The following is a 14,495-nucleotide window of genomic DNA, read 5'->3' on the forward strand; positions in this document are numbered from 1 at the left end:
AACTTGATTATCTCACACCATTTTGATCATCCTGATTTTGAGTTTTCCTCTTTTTACCTTTTCCATCAGTTTGTATTGTCCCACTTGCAATTTGATTTCCATTTGTAGCTGCATTAACAGCATTACTTTGTCTACCTCTACCTCTTTTTTTCTTTGTTGTTGTTGTAGTTGTTGTTATTTCTCCAACACCACCACCACCTATTATAGAGGAATTATCTTCTTCATCATCTTCACCATTATTTGTACCACCTCTTTTAGGTAAATTATGATGTGAATCTCTATATTTTGATAAATAAACTCTTAAAACACCTTCATAATTATCAAATCCTAATGACCTCATTGAAGTTAAAATATCTTCACCATTTAATGTTTTACGTTTTTCATTTAAACATTTTTCAGCTGCTTCTGATGTCTATAATCATATCAAATCGAACATTTAACTTTGTCATTTTTGAGGTTTTTTTCCTACTTTTTAGGGCGAAGACGACTTACTATAAATGATATAAATTCTGAAACGCATTCTTGTACACATTCTTTAGCTTCTTTTGATACTTTTGCTGAAGTTGGTAAAGAAGTTTTCATAATTCTAGCTACATTCGCTATCTACATTTGCAATGATTGGATTTTGTCAGACAAAATAGCGATAATACTAATACTAGGGAGAAACGTCATGAACCTACAGGTAACCACCTATCTTGTTCTCTGAATTCTTCTACTTGAGCATCGGTGAATGGTCGATTCGATGGTCCAGCATCAACATCAACTGTATCGTGAGGTCCATTACCTATTGGAGCTAGGTTCGGTAATTGATGAGAAGATAAAGAAGGAGTTGGATCGGTCATTTATGATTCTTTCCTTTTTGTAGAAAAGCTATAGTTTAATTAAGAAGTCTATTGAGTGAGGAGATCGTAACGATTGAAGGTAAATCGAATCGAAATATATATTTGGTCGAAAAGACCTCGAAATGCTTTTCTCGAATGGGTCTTCCTAAGCCTTGACTTGGTCGAATGGTTGATAGGAATCCCAGTAGTAGACACTGTCACTGTTTCGAACTATGTACAAAGATGATCAATGAAGGATGAGATGGATGAGATTATTTATTATTGTTGATTTAATTTAACGTGTTTAAGCGGTTGATTTATCGGTGAAAAATCGGTTACTCGGCCGAGCGAACACGGTACACCGCCAGCTGATCCATCATACAAAGGAAAATAAAACGTCATTATTGTTATTGTGATTGTTATTGACACGTCTACATACAAAGCATATTTCGATGAATCTTACCCATCCCATTTTACCAATTCAGATCAGACTGAAGATTACAGGACAAGCTTGTCACTTGACAAAATGTCATCATCAAGACCAAAAGTTAATTTACGATCGACAGCTGTTAAAAGAATAATGCAAGAAGCTTCAGAATTAGCTAATGCAAATGTGGACGAAGATGGTTTTGTAGCTGCTCCTTTAGAGGTGAGTTTAAATTCAGGTTCATGTACTTCTATATTTCTGTTTCTTAATCACGATTGCTTGTGTATGCTCACTCATTCTTTCTTCTATAGGAAGATATATTTGAATGGCATTGTACGATGCGTGGAGTATCAGGAAGTGAATATGATGGAGGTGAGTATCATCGAACTTAGACTTAATGATTTATACTGATGTAAATCTGAGATAGGTTTATATCATTTACGAATTCTTCTTCCTCCAAGTTATCCAATGTCAGCACCTGATATAATTCTAATGACACCAAATGGTAGATTTGAACTTGGTAAAAAGGTAAATTCAAATTATACTTTTAAAATGACATTTTAACATTTAAAGATATAAATCCGTTTACTAATGTGGAGATGATGAAAATTGTAGATTTGTATAGATGGATTAACAAGTTTTCACGCTGGATCTTGGCAACCAGCTTGGGGAGTTCGAACGGGTAAGTTCATTAAATCTTGATTGGAAAACTCTTATTATTCGTTATTAAAATTGATATATCATTTTTTTTAATTAGCTGTAGTAGGTCTTCGTTCATTTTGGATGCAAACTGGTGAAGCACTTTCAGCTATAGGTGCATTAGATTATTCAAAAGAAGAAAGAAAAAGATTAGCAAATTTATCAAAAGATTGGAAATGTTTAAAATGTAATTTAAAAAATCATGAAATTATATCATCAATTTCATCTAACAATAAAATAAATCAACAAAGTATAGAAATAGATAAATTGAAATCTATTGAAGAGAAAGGAAATTTGTTGAAAGATAAGCCACTTATAGAAGATCAGAACATATCAATTAATCCTAATAATTTACAAGAAATTCCTACTATAGTTCCGCCTGATCAAATACCCACTACAATATCAAATACCAATACAAATGCAAGTATCGATACTCAAGCAATACCTACTGAAATCATTCCGCCTGCTCTTGAAAAGCCACCTGATGAATCGAATGATAATGAATTAGAATTACCAAATGACAATACTAGTCTTGATCAACCATCAATAGAATCAAACTCAGTCTCTGTAGACGAATTACCCATATCATCACCTCCAACTATATCGATGAACACCATACCATCTAACACACCAACTCCAACTACTAGCTCTAATTCTGTCCGACTTGCTCAAACGCCCACACCAACACCTACACAACAACAAAGACAAAGAAGTCCAGTCTTCTTCTTAATTGATTCTATGATTTTAGCCGGAATTTCAATTTTAATCATGTTAATCGCCAAACGAATGGGTTAAACTCGCAAGTCGAATTTAATTATCCTCATTCGAGGATTACCGTTGTATGTTAGATCTGGACTATGATTGTTTGTAGATCTCATGTTGTAATTTGTTATTGTATTATATTATTGTCATCGCATGCATATCAATGCACAGAAGAATAAAAGCTCGACTTCGTTTCGGTTCAAATGGGGAAAAAGCAGAAAAATTTATGACTACAACGCTAAAACACAAGGTATATATATGTATGACTGTTTTGAAATATTCATAAATCATCGATTAAATAGAAAAGAATGGTTGATCATTTCTTTGTTGTTGTTGAGGTTGCTGTTGATTTGTATTTTGGTTCTGTAATTGACCAAATGGGTTATTGGCACCGAACCCTTGAGCACCAGTTTGTTGGACTGCTACACGATTTGAACCGTGGAAACCTGATCCGACGGGGATACCTATAACGAAATAGCCTTTGATCAGTTCACATCAAAGGTAAATTTCAGTAAAGACGCAAAGCTACTCACGTAAATTACCGACATTACCAAATGTATCCAAACCATCTTCCCTTCCTCTAGCTAAAAGAGCTGCCAATCCAGAATGTTCGCCATCATCTCTCTTAGGAGCAGGTGTGAACGCTGGTTTAGCAGTATGTTGAGGTTCTACAGGTTGAGGAGTTTGAGGTTGTTGTTGAGTGACAGTAGGTACAGGTAAGAAGGATGATTGAGGTTGAGGCGAATAAGATTGTTGTTGTGGCTGTTGTTGTTGGCCACCTCCAAATGCGAACGGGTTATTAGATCCGTATCCTGTTGGTTGTGGGAATAAGGAGGTATTCTGCTGTTGTAAAAATTGTTGTTGTCTCATATACTCTTCCTGTTGCCGTTGTTGTTCTTGCAATGCCATTTGCTGCCTCATGTATTCTTCTTGTTGTTGCTGTTGCATCATCTGCGCGTGGAATGGCTGCGTGATATCGCGACATCAGATTCGGTTCCGGCCAGAAACCATGATAACGTCAAAATTACTTACGTTGTAAGAGGTATACTGCGGTTGTAATTGCTGTTGTTGACCGTATCCAATATCCACCAACGGCCATCCTCCCGTAGGCATCATAGGCATTTGCTGTGTCTGTTGAGCGAACAAATCCGGCTGTTGTTGATATGCATTTTGAGATTGTCTACACAAAAATGACGTTTAGCTCAAACCCCTATAAGGATCAAAATATCAAGTCTCATAGCATCCACCATCCCCTTTTGACGCCGGCGCCCCTCTTCCGATTTACGTGATCGAAAATAGGTTTTACCACACTCCATGGCCAGGCAAACTCTTCTCACAAGCCGAAAACTCCTTTGAGTGCAGGGCGAAGTCACTCACATGTTAAGATTGTCGTCAAACAGCGCAGTCTGATTACTATTCTCCAAATCCCTCTTTCTCTTCTCCTCCTCTTCTTCCGACAATCTCATAGCTCGCCTAAGGTCATCCTCCTCTTTGGTCAATTGTGAGCGACGTTTGGCTTCATCTTCTGACATCCTCTTAGATTCTTCAATCGCTTTTGCTAAATCGTCTTCTTCATCCCTGCTTCGATTTGGTTTGGGTCTGCAAACGACAAAACAGTCCCAATCAGTATGAATCAATCAGGTTTGCAAATCTGAGCGCTCTATGACGGTTGAAGCTTCACTCACTTAGGTGCCTGCCTGACTGGACTTCTAGGTTCACCATAATCGTTATCTCCCTTCAATCCACTATTCTCGATATTACCCAACATCCTATCTCTCATCGCACCTCTAGATCTCCTTTCTTCTCTTAATCGAGCGTCATCCTGAAGTAAGTTCGTTATATCTTTTGCTTTTTGTCTGACATTCGCTCCTACATCTTTGCCAGTTTCATCTACATACACAAATTCTTTCAATGTTCTGTAATGACGACATGACGGATGTAAGCTCTTTTGATAATCTTCTTATTCGAGGAATAAGGGTAGCAGAAAAGTTTTGACTCACTTGACGATATAGATATTATCCTTGAAGTAGATAACGACATTCTCTGATCCTGCATGTAAACAATAATCCAATAATGTTAAAGCTTTAAAAACATGTCTCCAATTCTTTCCCTTATCGTTCAATCTCTTATCCATCATTTCCATTATTTCGACAAAATCGCTCCTACGAGGTAGCAGCATACGCTATCAGCAACAGACCCCGATGAAAAAGATGGGAGAAGATACTCACTGGTTATATGTCATTTGAGCAATCTCGTTCATCTGTGCACCTGAAGGTCCCCATGGATCGTTGGAAGTAGAATCTCGTACTTTCGTTTGGATGTCCGTATAACCCTTTGTATAGTTCTTCGCCACACGCAGAGCTATGACAGCGTATATGAGTTAGTATGCCTGATAGCAAATCCATCGCTTGAGGACACGAATCATATGGCTCACCGCCTCGACCGCTGCGGAAGGTCAAGAAGGTTAGTATTGAGATACTGTATTTGAATGCTATATGTAGGCTCACAGATGCTGTAAAGATGCTGCCATGGTGAGGTGCTTTGTGAGTTCTCTCTAGGCAGACAAATAATGTGAGTGGAATAATAAATTTGTATGGCAAGATGTATCGAAATATAGTCGTTAACAATAATAAATGCGGGGAATCAAGAGTAAATGCATGAATGAGCGTCATCATATCGTATCATGCATTCGTAAACGTAATGATATTACACATTGCCACTTGATCGGAAATAGCGTATGGTGCTATCGGGAATATAGATTTTAATGAGAACAATGGGTTTTTAGGATCAAGTTTGACTTTTTACACGCGGTAGTGACAGCGACAGTGACAGTGATATCAAAGCTATCTATATATCCAACTTATATCCTATCTTGACTTTCATCTCCTTCATCTCTTCCTATACACAGCGACTGCAATCGATAAATCCTGTCTACAACAGCTTCGAAATCGACTTGGATTCGAACGACACGGAGGAAGAAACCCAGTCTGCTTCATCTTTCAACCTAAAAATAAAGTCGATAATTAGACGAAACTTGCTCTCCAATTTTTAGACATAAAACAAACGAAAGAAGGAAATAAGCAAAGATGCCTCCAATCTACGTAAAACCCGAAAATGCGCTCAAGGTAAGTCATTTGGTTAATTAGATAATAGCATTCTGGGAAGGAGGACTTACTGACATCTGTATTCGGAATTTCAGCGTTCAGAGGAGCTTTTAGCTCTTGGAACGCCCCAATCTCAGCAACAAGCTTTTGAGAACTTGGTAGAAGTGTTCCAAAGGTAAGCTATAAACATTAACGGCGTCTATCTATAATTTTGCTAATTTTACTTATTGAACCTATAGTAAAAAGTTCAAGCATACCCCAGTCGCTATCCTTGAACCTATCGTGTTCAAATTCCTTGACCTCTGTGTGGAGATGAACCGAAAAGCTCATGCTCGACAAGCTCTCGTACAATTCAAGAACGCCGTTCAAACTACCTCAGTTTCCTCGATCGAAAAAGTCTTGAACCACTTCATTGCCCAAGCTGAAAGCAGACTTACCGCTGCTACCGAACAAGCCAAAGCTGAAGTGGCCGCTCTCCCAGAGAACCCAGTGGTCGACGATGAACTTCCTCTTCAACCTTCCGCTTTACTTCTCGACACCTTCGTAGACAGTGTAGGAGATAGAGAAAGAATCGAGAGGAGGTTGATTGCCCCCGCTCAAAAATTCTGCTGGGATGCCTATGATATCTCCCTTGATATCGCCAAATCCAACGACAGATTAGAAGTGATCTACCAATCCGTTGCCCATCGAGCTTTCCAATTCTGTAAAGTCCACCAAAGAAAGTCCGACTTCCGAAGATTATGTGAACAACGTCTTCGAAAAGACCTTACAAATGCCGCTAAATACGGTCATCAACAACACGCAATCAACCTTTCTGATCCGGAAACTCTCAGTAGATTCCTTGATACCAGGTTCCTTCAATTAGAGACTGCTGTGGAATTAGAACTCTGGCAAGAGGCTTTCCGATCCGTAGAAGATGTCCATGGCCTCGTTGCTGCCGGAAAGAAGGTTGCTAAACCAGCTATGATGGCCAATTATTACGAGAAATTGACCCAAATCTTCAAAGCTGAAGGTGGAAAGCAAACTGCCGTTTTCCACGCTGCTGCATGGGCAAGATATTTCCAATACGCTGAAAGAGCAGGTATCTCAAATGACAAAGCTCCTGGGAGTGTCCTTCTGTCCGCCCTTGCTGTACCTCTTGGTGAAGTCGAAACTAAACAACGATTGATCGCTTTGTTGAACCTACCCAAAATGCCTACTCGAGAATCTCTTGTAAAAGATGCCGCTGCCAAACATCTCAAACGAGTTCTAGCCGATATCCGACAAATCTACCACATCCTCGAAGCTGACTTCCAACCTACCACCGCCTGTAAAAACCTTGCTCCTCTCATCAGCTCTCTCGCTCCTGAATATCAACCATATCTCCCTGCTCTCCGAGAAGTAGTATTATCCCGACTCGTTCAAGAGCTTGCACAAGTATACGACACCGTAACTCTTTCGCACATATTGAACCTCGTCAAACCATTCGACAACACACCATGGGCTACCGAAAAACCTTCCCTCGAAAAGTTCCTTATGACCGCTTGTCGAAGGGGTGACATTAATGCTTCTGTCGACCACGTCGCCCAAACAATCACATTCGTCACCTCCACCGCTCAACCCAACCGACTATCTGACCTTGCCATCGTGCTCTACAACACCATCCAATACCTCAACCCTGCTCCTGTTACTTCTCGAGCCGATGCTTTCGCCGCTGCTATCGCTCAAGCCGAGGAGGAGAGAAAGCAAATCGCTCATCGAAGACAAATCGTTACCAAACGAAGAGAATTAATGGAAGAGGCTAACTTGAGGAAGCAAAGAGAGGAATCTACTGCATTGGCAGAAAGATTGAAGGTCAAAGCTGCTGAGGATGAACGAAAGGCTAAAGAAGCTGCCAAACAAGCTGAATTCGATCGATTGAGAAAACAAATGGATGATGCTAGACGAGCCGAAGCCGAACAACTTGCCAAACAACTCGCTGATAAAGGTGCACTCAAGGTTGACATCAAGAATATTGAAGATCTCGATTCCTCCAAATTGGTTGCTCTTCAAGTTGAACAACTTGCTAAAGAGAAGAGAGAACACGCCGAGAGACTCAGAATTGTGGGCAAGAGAGTTGATCACTTGGAAAGAGCTATGAGAAAAGAAGAAAGACCATTGTTGGCTGATGATTACGAGAGACAAAAAGTTGAAGATAAAGCAGCTCATGAAAGACTCAGTGCAGAGGCTAAGGCTTTGGCTATACAACAACAAAAGGCTGCTGTTGAATTGAAATCTAGATTAGGTAGAATGTTACCTGATTATATCACTGCAAGGGATAACGTTGAATCTCAACGAGAAGCAGAATTCAAGGTTGCTAGAGAGAAGGCAAGAGCCAAGGTAGATGAGGAGAAGAAGAAATTGAGAGAAAGATTAATAGAGAGAATAAAATCTGAGAAAGCTCAAAGGGAGAAAGAGGAAAGAGAAATTGAAGAAAGAGAAAGACGAGATGCTGGTGAGTTATTTAATTTCTTTCGATCTGAATAATCGAACACTTGGCTGAATGTATCTCATTTTCGCAGAGGAAGCTGAAGCACGTGCTGCTGAAGAAGCTGCTCGAGCTGAAGAAGAAGCTAGAGTTGCAGCTGAGATTGAAGCTCGAAATGCTGAAGCTGCCGAACGAGCAGCAGCTGTCAAAGCTGAAAGAGAAGCACAAAGAGCGAAAGATCTTGAAGCTGCTAGAGCTCGAATGGCTAGAGAAGAAGAAGCTGAAAGAAGAAGAGCAGAAAGATCAAGTGGTGCAGGAACATATCGACGTCCAGGCGCTGCTGCTCCACCTGCTGAAACTGCTTCACCTTCTTCTACTTCTGCTGCTGCTCCTTCACCTGCACTTGCACCTACTAAAGTACCAGGTGGATCATGGAGAGAAAGAGCCGCCGCTAAAGCAGCTGCTGAAGCAAATGGTACTACTTCCCCTGCTCCTGCTTCACCCGCTGCCACTCCTGCTGCCGCTACTCCAGCTACCGCCGATGGTGAAAATGCTTCTCCTGCATCAGGTGGTAAATGGGTTCCCAGACGAGGTAGAGGTGGAGGTGCATTACCACCATCAGGAGGAAGAACAGCATCAGGTAGAGGATGGTAAAAAGAAAGAGGAAATTTGTAATTTACGTTGTTTTTTGTTGATAACTCAACCAATATACACGTTATCCCTTCTTTCAATAAGTTTTAGATGCATGATTTGCATGGTTTCCCTTTGAATGGATCTGTCATTCAGATAGTTGAATAGCACATATAAACATATATACAATATTAAATTAAATATCGTAACGTAATGACTATCGCTGCAATACTGTTCGATCTCTTTTTCCTTTCGTTTTCTCATTGAAGAGGATGATTAATTCAATTTGAGATTCTCAAGCTCGTACAGATCTACGATCGAGTCTATCGGAATACCCTTCCTAATCCTTGACAAGCATAACATCTACCAACGTCAAAACCAAATAAGAAATCATTTTCTCTTCCTGATCCTCCACAATTATGACATGGTCTATCAATTGAGTATGTAACGATATCAGTTGAAAAATATTTCAACTTCCACAAACGAACAAATTTAGATTATTTTGACTTACCTTCCTCCTATTCTTGGATCTCCAGGAGTAACAACTAAAGCACCAGGTGGAATATATCCAGGACCACGTTGAACGTAAATTTGTTGTCCAGCCATAGGAGGTGGAAGCAATGGTGTTGGTGGTGGTGGTAGCATTTGATTTTGATGTAAATTAGGTCTAAAATTATGATTACCTGGAAAAGAATTCCAAGATCCAGGAGGAGGAGGTGGTGGTGGTAAATTTCCATAAATATTTTGATTAGGTTGATTTGAAGAAAAAGAAGGTAAAGGTTTTTGAAAATTTGATGAAGATATTGTTGAAGGATTTGAACCTGGTCTAGTTGATTGTAAATATGAAATTGAAAGTGCTGAATTATATGGTTTACCATATTTTTTCCAATCCTATTAATTTAATTAAAAAAAAAAAAAAAAAAGACTCAATTAGTTATCTCATCTTTTTAATATGTTTTTTTTAATGGTATTGAGAATAGTCAGATTAATAATCATTTAAATTTACTTACAGTTTCATGAGGATTAGAAGGATCATTAGATTTATATCCTGTATTATTACATTTATGACACCAAAATCCTTTTGGATAAACTAATAAATGTCCTTTCCATAATAATGGTCTACCAGGTGTAGGAATTTCAGTAGGTGATAAATCTTGAGTAGGAGGAGGAGGAGGTCTAGAAGGTCCAGCATCGTTATTATTATTATTATTATTGAAACCTGATTGAGTTTCTTTATTTGGCGGATGACCTGAGAGGTTGGAAGAAATAGATGGATTTCTAGGTGGAAGAGGAGGTGGGATGTAAGATTGATTTGTATATTGAGGATTAATTGGAGGAGAAGATTGTCCTGTAAATTGTGAACCTAATTCATGTTGTTGTCTTCTACCAAATCCAATTCCTACACCAGTTATATTTTGTTCTAACCTTTCTGGTATAGGTGGTGGACCTGAAAAATCCATACGATTTGGTCCAGTAGCTAAAGAAGTTTCTCCTCCTGTTGAATTACTTGCAGAAGGTGTATATGCTGGAGGTGGATCAAAAGGATCATCATCTGGATTAGGAGCGGATGTAGGATTTTGAGAGGATGGAGGTGGACCCGATGGAGCTGTATATGTTGTAGACATATTGTCGAAGATGTCGTTCCTGCTAGATTTATCTTCCTTTCACTTGCAGTTGATCTGAACGACAAAAGTAGTAGCAGTACACACGACTATAAGATGATAAAGTACTAAACAAATGAGTTGATATATGCCAAGAAATTCAATCCAGCTTGTTTTGTAAAGCGTTATCGGTGACGTTGTTCAACCGAGATTTTGTACTGGTACACAGCCTTTACGTTATCTGATTTTCGGATAGAGGAAGGAAGTTGTTGGGTGGCAAAAACTGTGAATTGTGCTCAAATATTTACTGTCCGGTAGGTTTTAGTCGATCATCAGCATGTCTAAGCATCATTGTGTATGGTGGCATCTGATGCTTTCGATGCATCAATTGTATCCTATTTCAGACTTTTAACTTATCCCCCATCCTCCTGTCAGTGTCCTATTCATGCCGATGTCTACCCAATTGATCCCCTCTTCGAGGTTATATAATGTTGAACGAAAAACAATCTAGAACGTGGCTGATAATACAAAAAGAAAGAAGGTCAAGATTGATAATGCACCATGGACTATCGAGAGTAACTTTTGCGAACCTGGATGAAGCATATTGTCTGCTGCAATGTACAGGGACACGTCGCGCATAAAACATATATATAGGAATTCCATTTCTCGTATTTATTATAGATATATATATATATATATCAATTCATTCGTAATTTTCGTGTATATAAAAAATCATTTATAGCCTTTCATAAATATCAAATCATTTATAAGTTTTCAACAAATCGAAAATTCTTGTTTATTGTTGCATGACTTTATTCCAATCAATAGATTTCATTTGATCCATAACTTTAACTTCAATTAAATTTTTAAAAATTTCAATTTTATCAAGATTTGAATTAGGTAAATATGAAAACCAAATTAAAAAAAAAATTCCTAAATTAAATAATAAATTCCTAAATTAAATAATAATAATAAAAATCCACAAATTCTAAAAATTATTTGTTCTTCTGTCCAATATTGAATTCTATAACATGGACAAATTGGTGCATGACAAGACATTATTGGAGTTTCACTTAAAACAACACCAATTGATAATAATGAAAAAATCATTGTACCAGTTGAAAACCATGTCGGTCTAAATTAGAAAAAAAAAAGATCTCATAAAATCAGTAAAAAAGGAATTATATCATGATGATAATGTCATTGAAATAAAATTTGCTTACTCAATTGTTTTGCTTTCAAATGATAGGAAAACGCAAAAATTTGATAAGCAGGCTAGACCTCCAAATGTAAAAACTATAAAAAATGTATAAAAAATTTAGTCAGATCACTTCCAATCTCAATGAAATGATTATTACACTTACTACCCAGAATACTTGTATCTGAGATGTTATCAGAGGTGGTCTTGACAGTTTTTGAGCGCTTAAGAGATTCATCGCATTTACACATGTTGCTAGGACTGGTGACATCAGGTCTGTTATCCATGATATTGGAAGGCATTATGTTATATTCGATTTTAGTCATGAATTGAGTTTTCAATAAAAGTATGAAAAGGAATTGAGAGATGCAAATCAAATAAGATGAAAGGCGGTGAATTTATAGGCTATTGGGTATGGTGTGGGAGAACAGTAATTGACGAGAATGTTGTAGGGTTCTATTCGATTCAAAACCACTACGCAATCACATACGAACCAAGACATTCCAACAAAATCGTCGTAATGAAACACAATGATAATTTTCAAAACGATTTGTAAACCTTATGCATTATACTCGATACAATACGTCATGTAGAGAAATTTGCTACTGACGAACCTGTTGATTATTCATCGAACCGTATGTGACTAGGTTCAGCTATAGGAGGATTATCTACTCCCAACCAAATTTTTCCATTTTCTTTCGGTATCCAAACACCTCCATTTTCCTTCCAAGATCTCATAACATGTTCAACCTCATTTCGATAAGTTTTGATTTCCTCTTGTTCACTTTCCGATAATTCATGAGAAGGTATTCGTAAAGTCATGAAATCTCTTGAAGGTATAGCCATCCTTTGTATTTGATCATTTCCATCTGTATTCCAAATATCCGTTATTTGATCAGCTAAAGATTGCATGATCAATCTAGTATGTAATTCTCCTTTTGTCAAGTCATGAGGTTCCACATAAGGTTTGAATCCATGTGCTGTAGTTGTGAAGGGTGTAGGGTAAGGATGAGGTGATATAGGAGATAATATAGATGGGAAAGGTTGTGAATTTGCATAATGAGGTGCAGGAAACATTGCTGAAAAATGATTGATAATTACTCTTTTGGCTTTGATAGCTTTTGCAAAATTGCCAACTTCCTGTGGTGTCGAATGACCTCTGGATAAAGCCTTTTCCCGAATCGCTTTTCGTTTCTCTTCATCCTTTTCGCTCTCGTCTATATGACCATTCTGCTTTTTACCGTCGGAAGGCTGTTTAGGGAAGAATAATTTATCGCGTTTCTCCTCTAAACTAGGTTCTAAATCTTGTTTACGTATTTTCATACCTTTATCGCCTCGCTGAACCTTATATGGGATATGGCCATTCGTACATTCATGGACTAACAAACTTGGCTCTTCACACATTTTTTGGAAAGTCGCATTTTCAGTCCCGCCTGAGCAGTCTCCGAAGATGACCAGCTTTCTTGGCGGTATACCGGATGGAGCTGGTGGATGGATCACGTCACCTGAGGGAAGGGTAAATGGTGGAGGCGGAGGGAGTGAGGTAAGGTGCGATAGTAATGATAAAGGGTGTTTGATCGGTGGATCGAGAGAGGCGAGCGCTTCTGCATTGGATTGCAATAGGGGTATGAGAGTTGAGGTGTCAAGCTGCAATCGAGGTGTGGGCTCTTCTAATATATAGCCCAGCGATGGGACTTTCCGACCGGGTGAGTGAAAAGTTAGCACAAATTTATAATTTCAAGCACGTCCAAACGAGATTCGAGATTAGTAAACTCACCTCGATGATGTATGGGGCCAGCTTTCACACTCCACCCTTTGCCACCTTTCCCACTACCTTGTTCCAGTATATCCTCCCAAACGCCATTAGCATTAGCCACAAAATCAGTCCCAACGGCTTCATTACTATGTAAATCCCCTTCTTCGCATTTAGCCGAAGATGATTCTCCTTGTTCGAGTATTTCATGCACAGCATATACTCCAGCGAGATTGATTGATGTTGCTTTCAAGGTTGTCCGTATGAGATTCCTTATACCAGATGGACCGTATACATGGAATGTTGCTTTTTTCGTTTTACCTAATTTGGCTAATTCTTCGTTTTCTCCAGGTTTAACACCTACACCACTCATTATAGTCATCATTATAGCTACTAAACCCAGTACATGATCGGCATGCATATGAGTGATGAATATCCGAGATATATTTGCTATTCGTATACTCGATTGATGAAGGCGCATGAGTGTACCATCGGCTGCATCGAATACTATTTCATACATTTCTTCTCATATTTAACAATTGTCGTAGATGTCAAAAACAAATCCACTTACACCACACCTCACTGCCCAGATCTACCGCCAGAGAGGAGCAATTCCTACTTAATATAGGACCACCTCCACTACTCGTACCGAGCTAGCAGCAAGATCAGGAACTATCAGCTTACAAGAACAGCCTTGACTATGACTTGCAGAGGCACTGGACTTACAAAAGTCACAGAAACAGGCGGTAATGGCTTTGCTTTGGGACCATTGCCATTTGAAGTCTGTGCTGTCATATTGCTACCCTATTCGATGGATTAATCAATGAAAGGGAAAGTTGATCAACGATGATTGAATATCAAATGGTAAACGTATTTCAATCGAATGGACCATGCAAGTGGAGGGATGAGATCGAGCAAAGGTTATACTCGCATCACATATAGAAAGGAGGGGGGACGGAATCAAAACCATGTGTTTTGGATCTTATGGGGTAAAGTGGTGTACTGAATTAAGTGAAAATCATTCAATCGGTTGGATTTTCGCCTGGAAATTTAT

At 38.7% G+C, this 14,495-nt stretch overlaps 7 protein-coding genes across 7 annotated transcripts; 2 read left to right on the forward strand and 5 right to left on the reverse strand.

Moving 5' to 3' along the window:
- Positions 1–7: 7 nt before the first annotated feature.
- On the reverse strand, positions 8–842 carry I206_105497 (uncharacterized protein; the record flags this gene model as incomplete). The annotated part of the gene is made up of 3 exons (XM_019155346.1): positions 8–412; positions 493–603; positions 681–842. 3 exons carry the CDS (start codon positions 840–842, stop codon positions 8–10), a joined length of 678 nt encoding a protein of 225 aa, XP_019011500.1.
- Positions 843–1,347: 505 nt separating this feature from the next.
- I206_105498 (uncharacterized protein) lies at positions 1,348–2,742 on the forward strand (the record flags this gene model as incomplete). The annotated part of the gene is made up of 5 exons (XM_019155345.1): positions 1,348–1,470; positions 1,560–1,620; positions 1,676–1,776; positions 1,864–1,930; positions 2,006–2,742. The coding sequence occupies 5 exons, from the start codon at positions 1,348–1,350 to the stop codon at positions 2,740–2,742; spliced, it is 1,089 nt and encodes a 362-aa protein (XP_019011499.1).
- Positions 2,743–3,003: 261 nt separating this feature from the next.
- I206_105499 (uncharacterized protein) lies at positions 3,004–5,239 on the reverse strand (the record flags this gene model as incomplete). Its single annotated transcript, XM_019155344.1, has 9 exons — positions 3,004–3,173; positions 3,243–3,675; positions 3,742–3,889; positions 4,087–4,308; positions 4,395–4,625; positions 4,710–4,871; positions 4,938–5,070; positions 5,144–5,154; positions 5,217–5,239. The coding sequence occupies 9 exons, from the start codon at positions 5,237–5,239 to the stop codon at positions 3,004–3,006; spliced, it is 1,533 nt and encodes a 510-aa protein (XP_019011498.1).
- A 556-nt stretch (positions 5,240–5,795) lies between these two features.
- I206_105500 (uncharacterized protein) lies at positions 5,796–8,913 on the forward strand (the record flags this gene model as incomplete). The annotated part of the gene is made up of 4 exons (XM_019155343.1): positions 5,796–5,834; positions 5,909–5,988; positions 6,053–8,286; positions 8,354–8,913. 4 exons carry the CDS (start codon positions 5,796–5,798, stop codon positions 8,911–8,913), a joined length of 2,913 nt encoding a protein of 970 aa, XP_019011497.1.
- Positions 8,914–9,212: 299 nt separating this feature from the next.
- I206_105501 (uncharacterized protein) lies at positions 9,213–10,514 on the reverse strand (the record flags this gene model as incomplete). Its single annotated transcript, XM_019155342.1, has 3 exons — positions 9,213–9,318; positions 9,401–9,780; positions 9,900–10,514. The coding sequence occupies 3 exons, from the start codon at positions 10,512–10,514 to the stop codon at positions 9,213–9,215; spliced, it is 1,101 nt and encodes a 366-aa protein (XP_019011496.1).
- Positions 10,515–11,423: 909 nt separating this feature from the next.
- Positions 11,424–11,990, reverse strand: I206_105502 (uncharacterized protein; the record flags this gene model as incomplete). The annotated part of the gene is made up of 3 exons (XM_019155341.1): positions 11,424–11,625; positions 11,714–11,786; positions 11,855–11,990. The coding sequence occupies 3 exons, from the start codon at positions 11,988–11,990 to the stop codon at positions 11,424–11,426; spliced, it is 411 nt and encodes a 136-aa protein (XP_019011495.1).
- A 319-nt stretch (positions 11,991–12,309) lies between these two features.
- On the reverse strand, positions 12,310–14,236 carry I206_105503 (uncharacterized protein; the record flags this gene model as incomplete). The annotated part of the gene is made up of 4 exons (XM_019155340.1): positions 12,310–13,382; positions 13,466–13,948; positions 14,013–14,094; positions 14,168–14,236. The coding sequence occupies 4 exons, from the start codon at positions 14,234–14,236 to the stop codon at positions 12,310–12,312; spliced, it is 1,707 nt and encodes a 568-aa protein (XP_019011494.1).
- Positions 14,237–14,495: the final 259 nt, after the last annotated feature.

Source organism: Kwoniella pini, chromosome 7, assembly GCF_000512605.2.
Source record: "Kwoniella pini CBS 10737 chromosome 7, complete sequence".
Lineage (NCBI taxonomy): Eukaryota > Fungi > Basidiomycota > Tremellomycetes > Tremellales > Cryptococcaceae > Kwoniella > Kwoniella pini.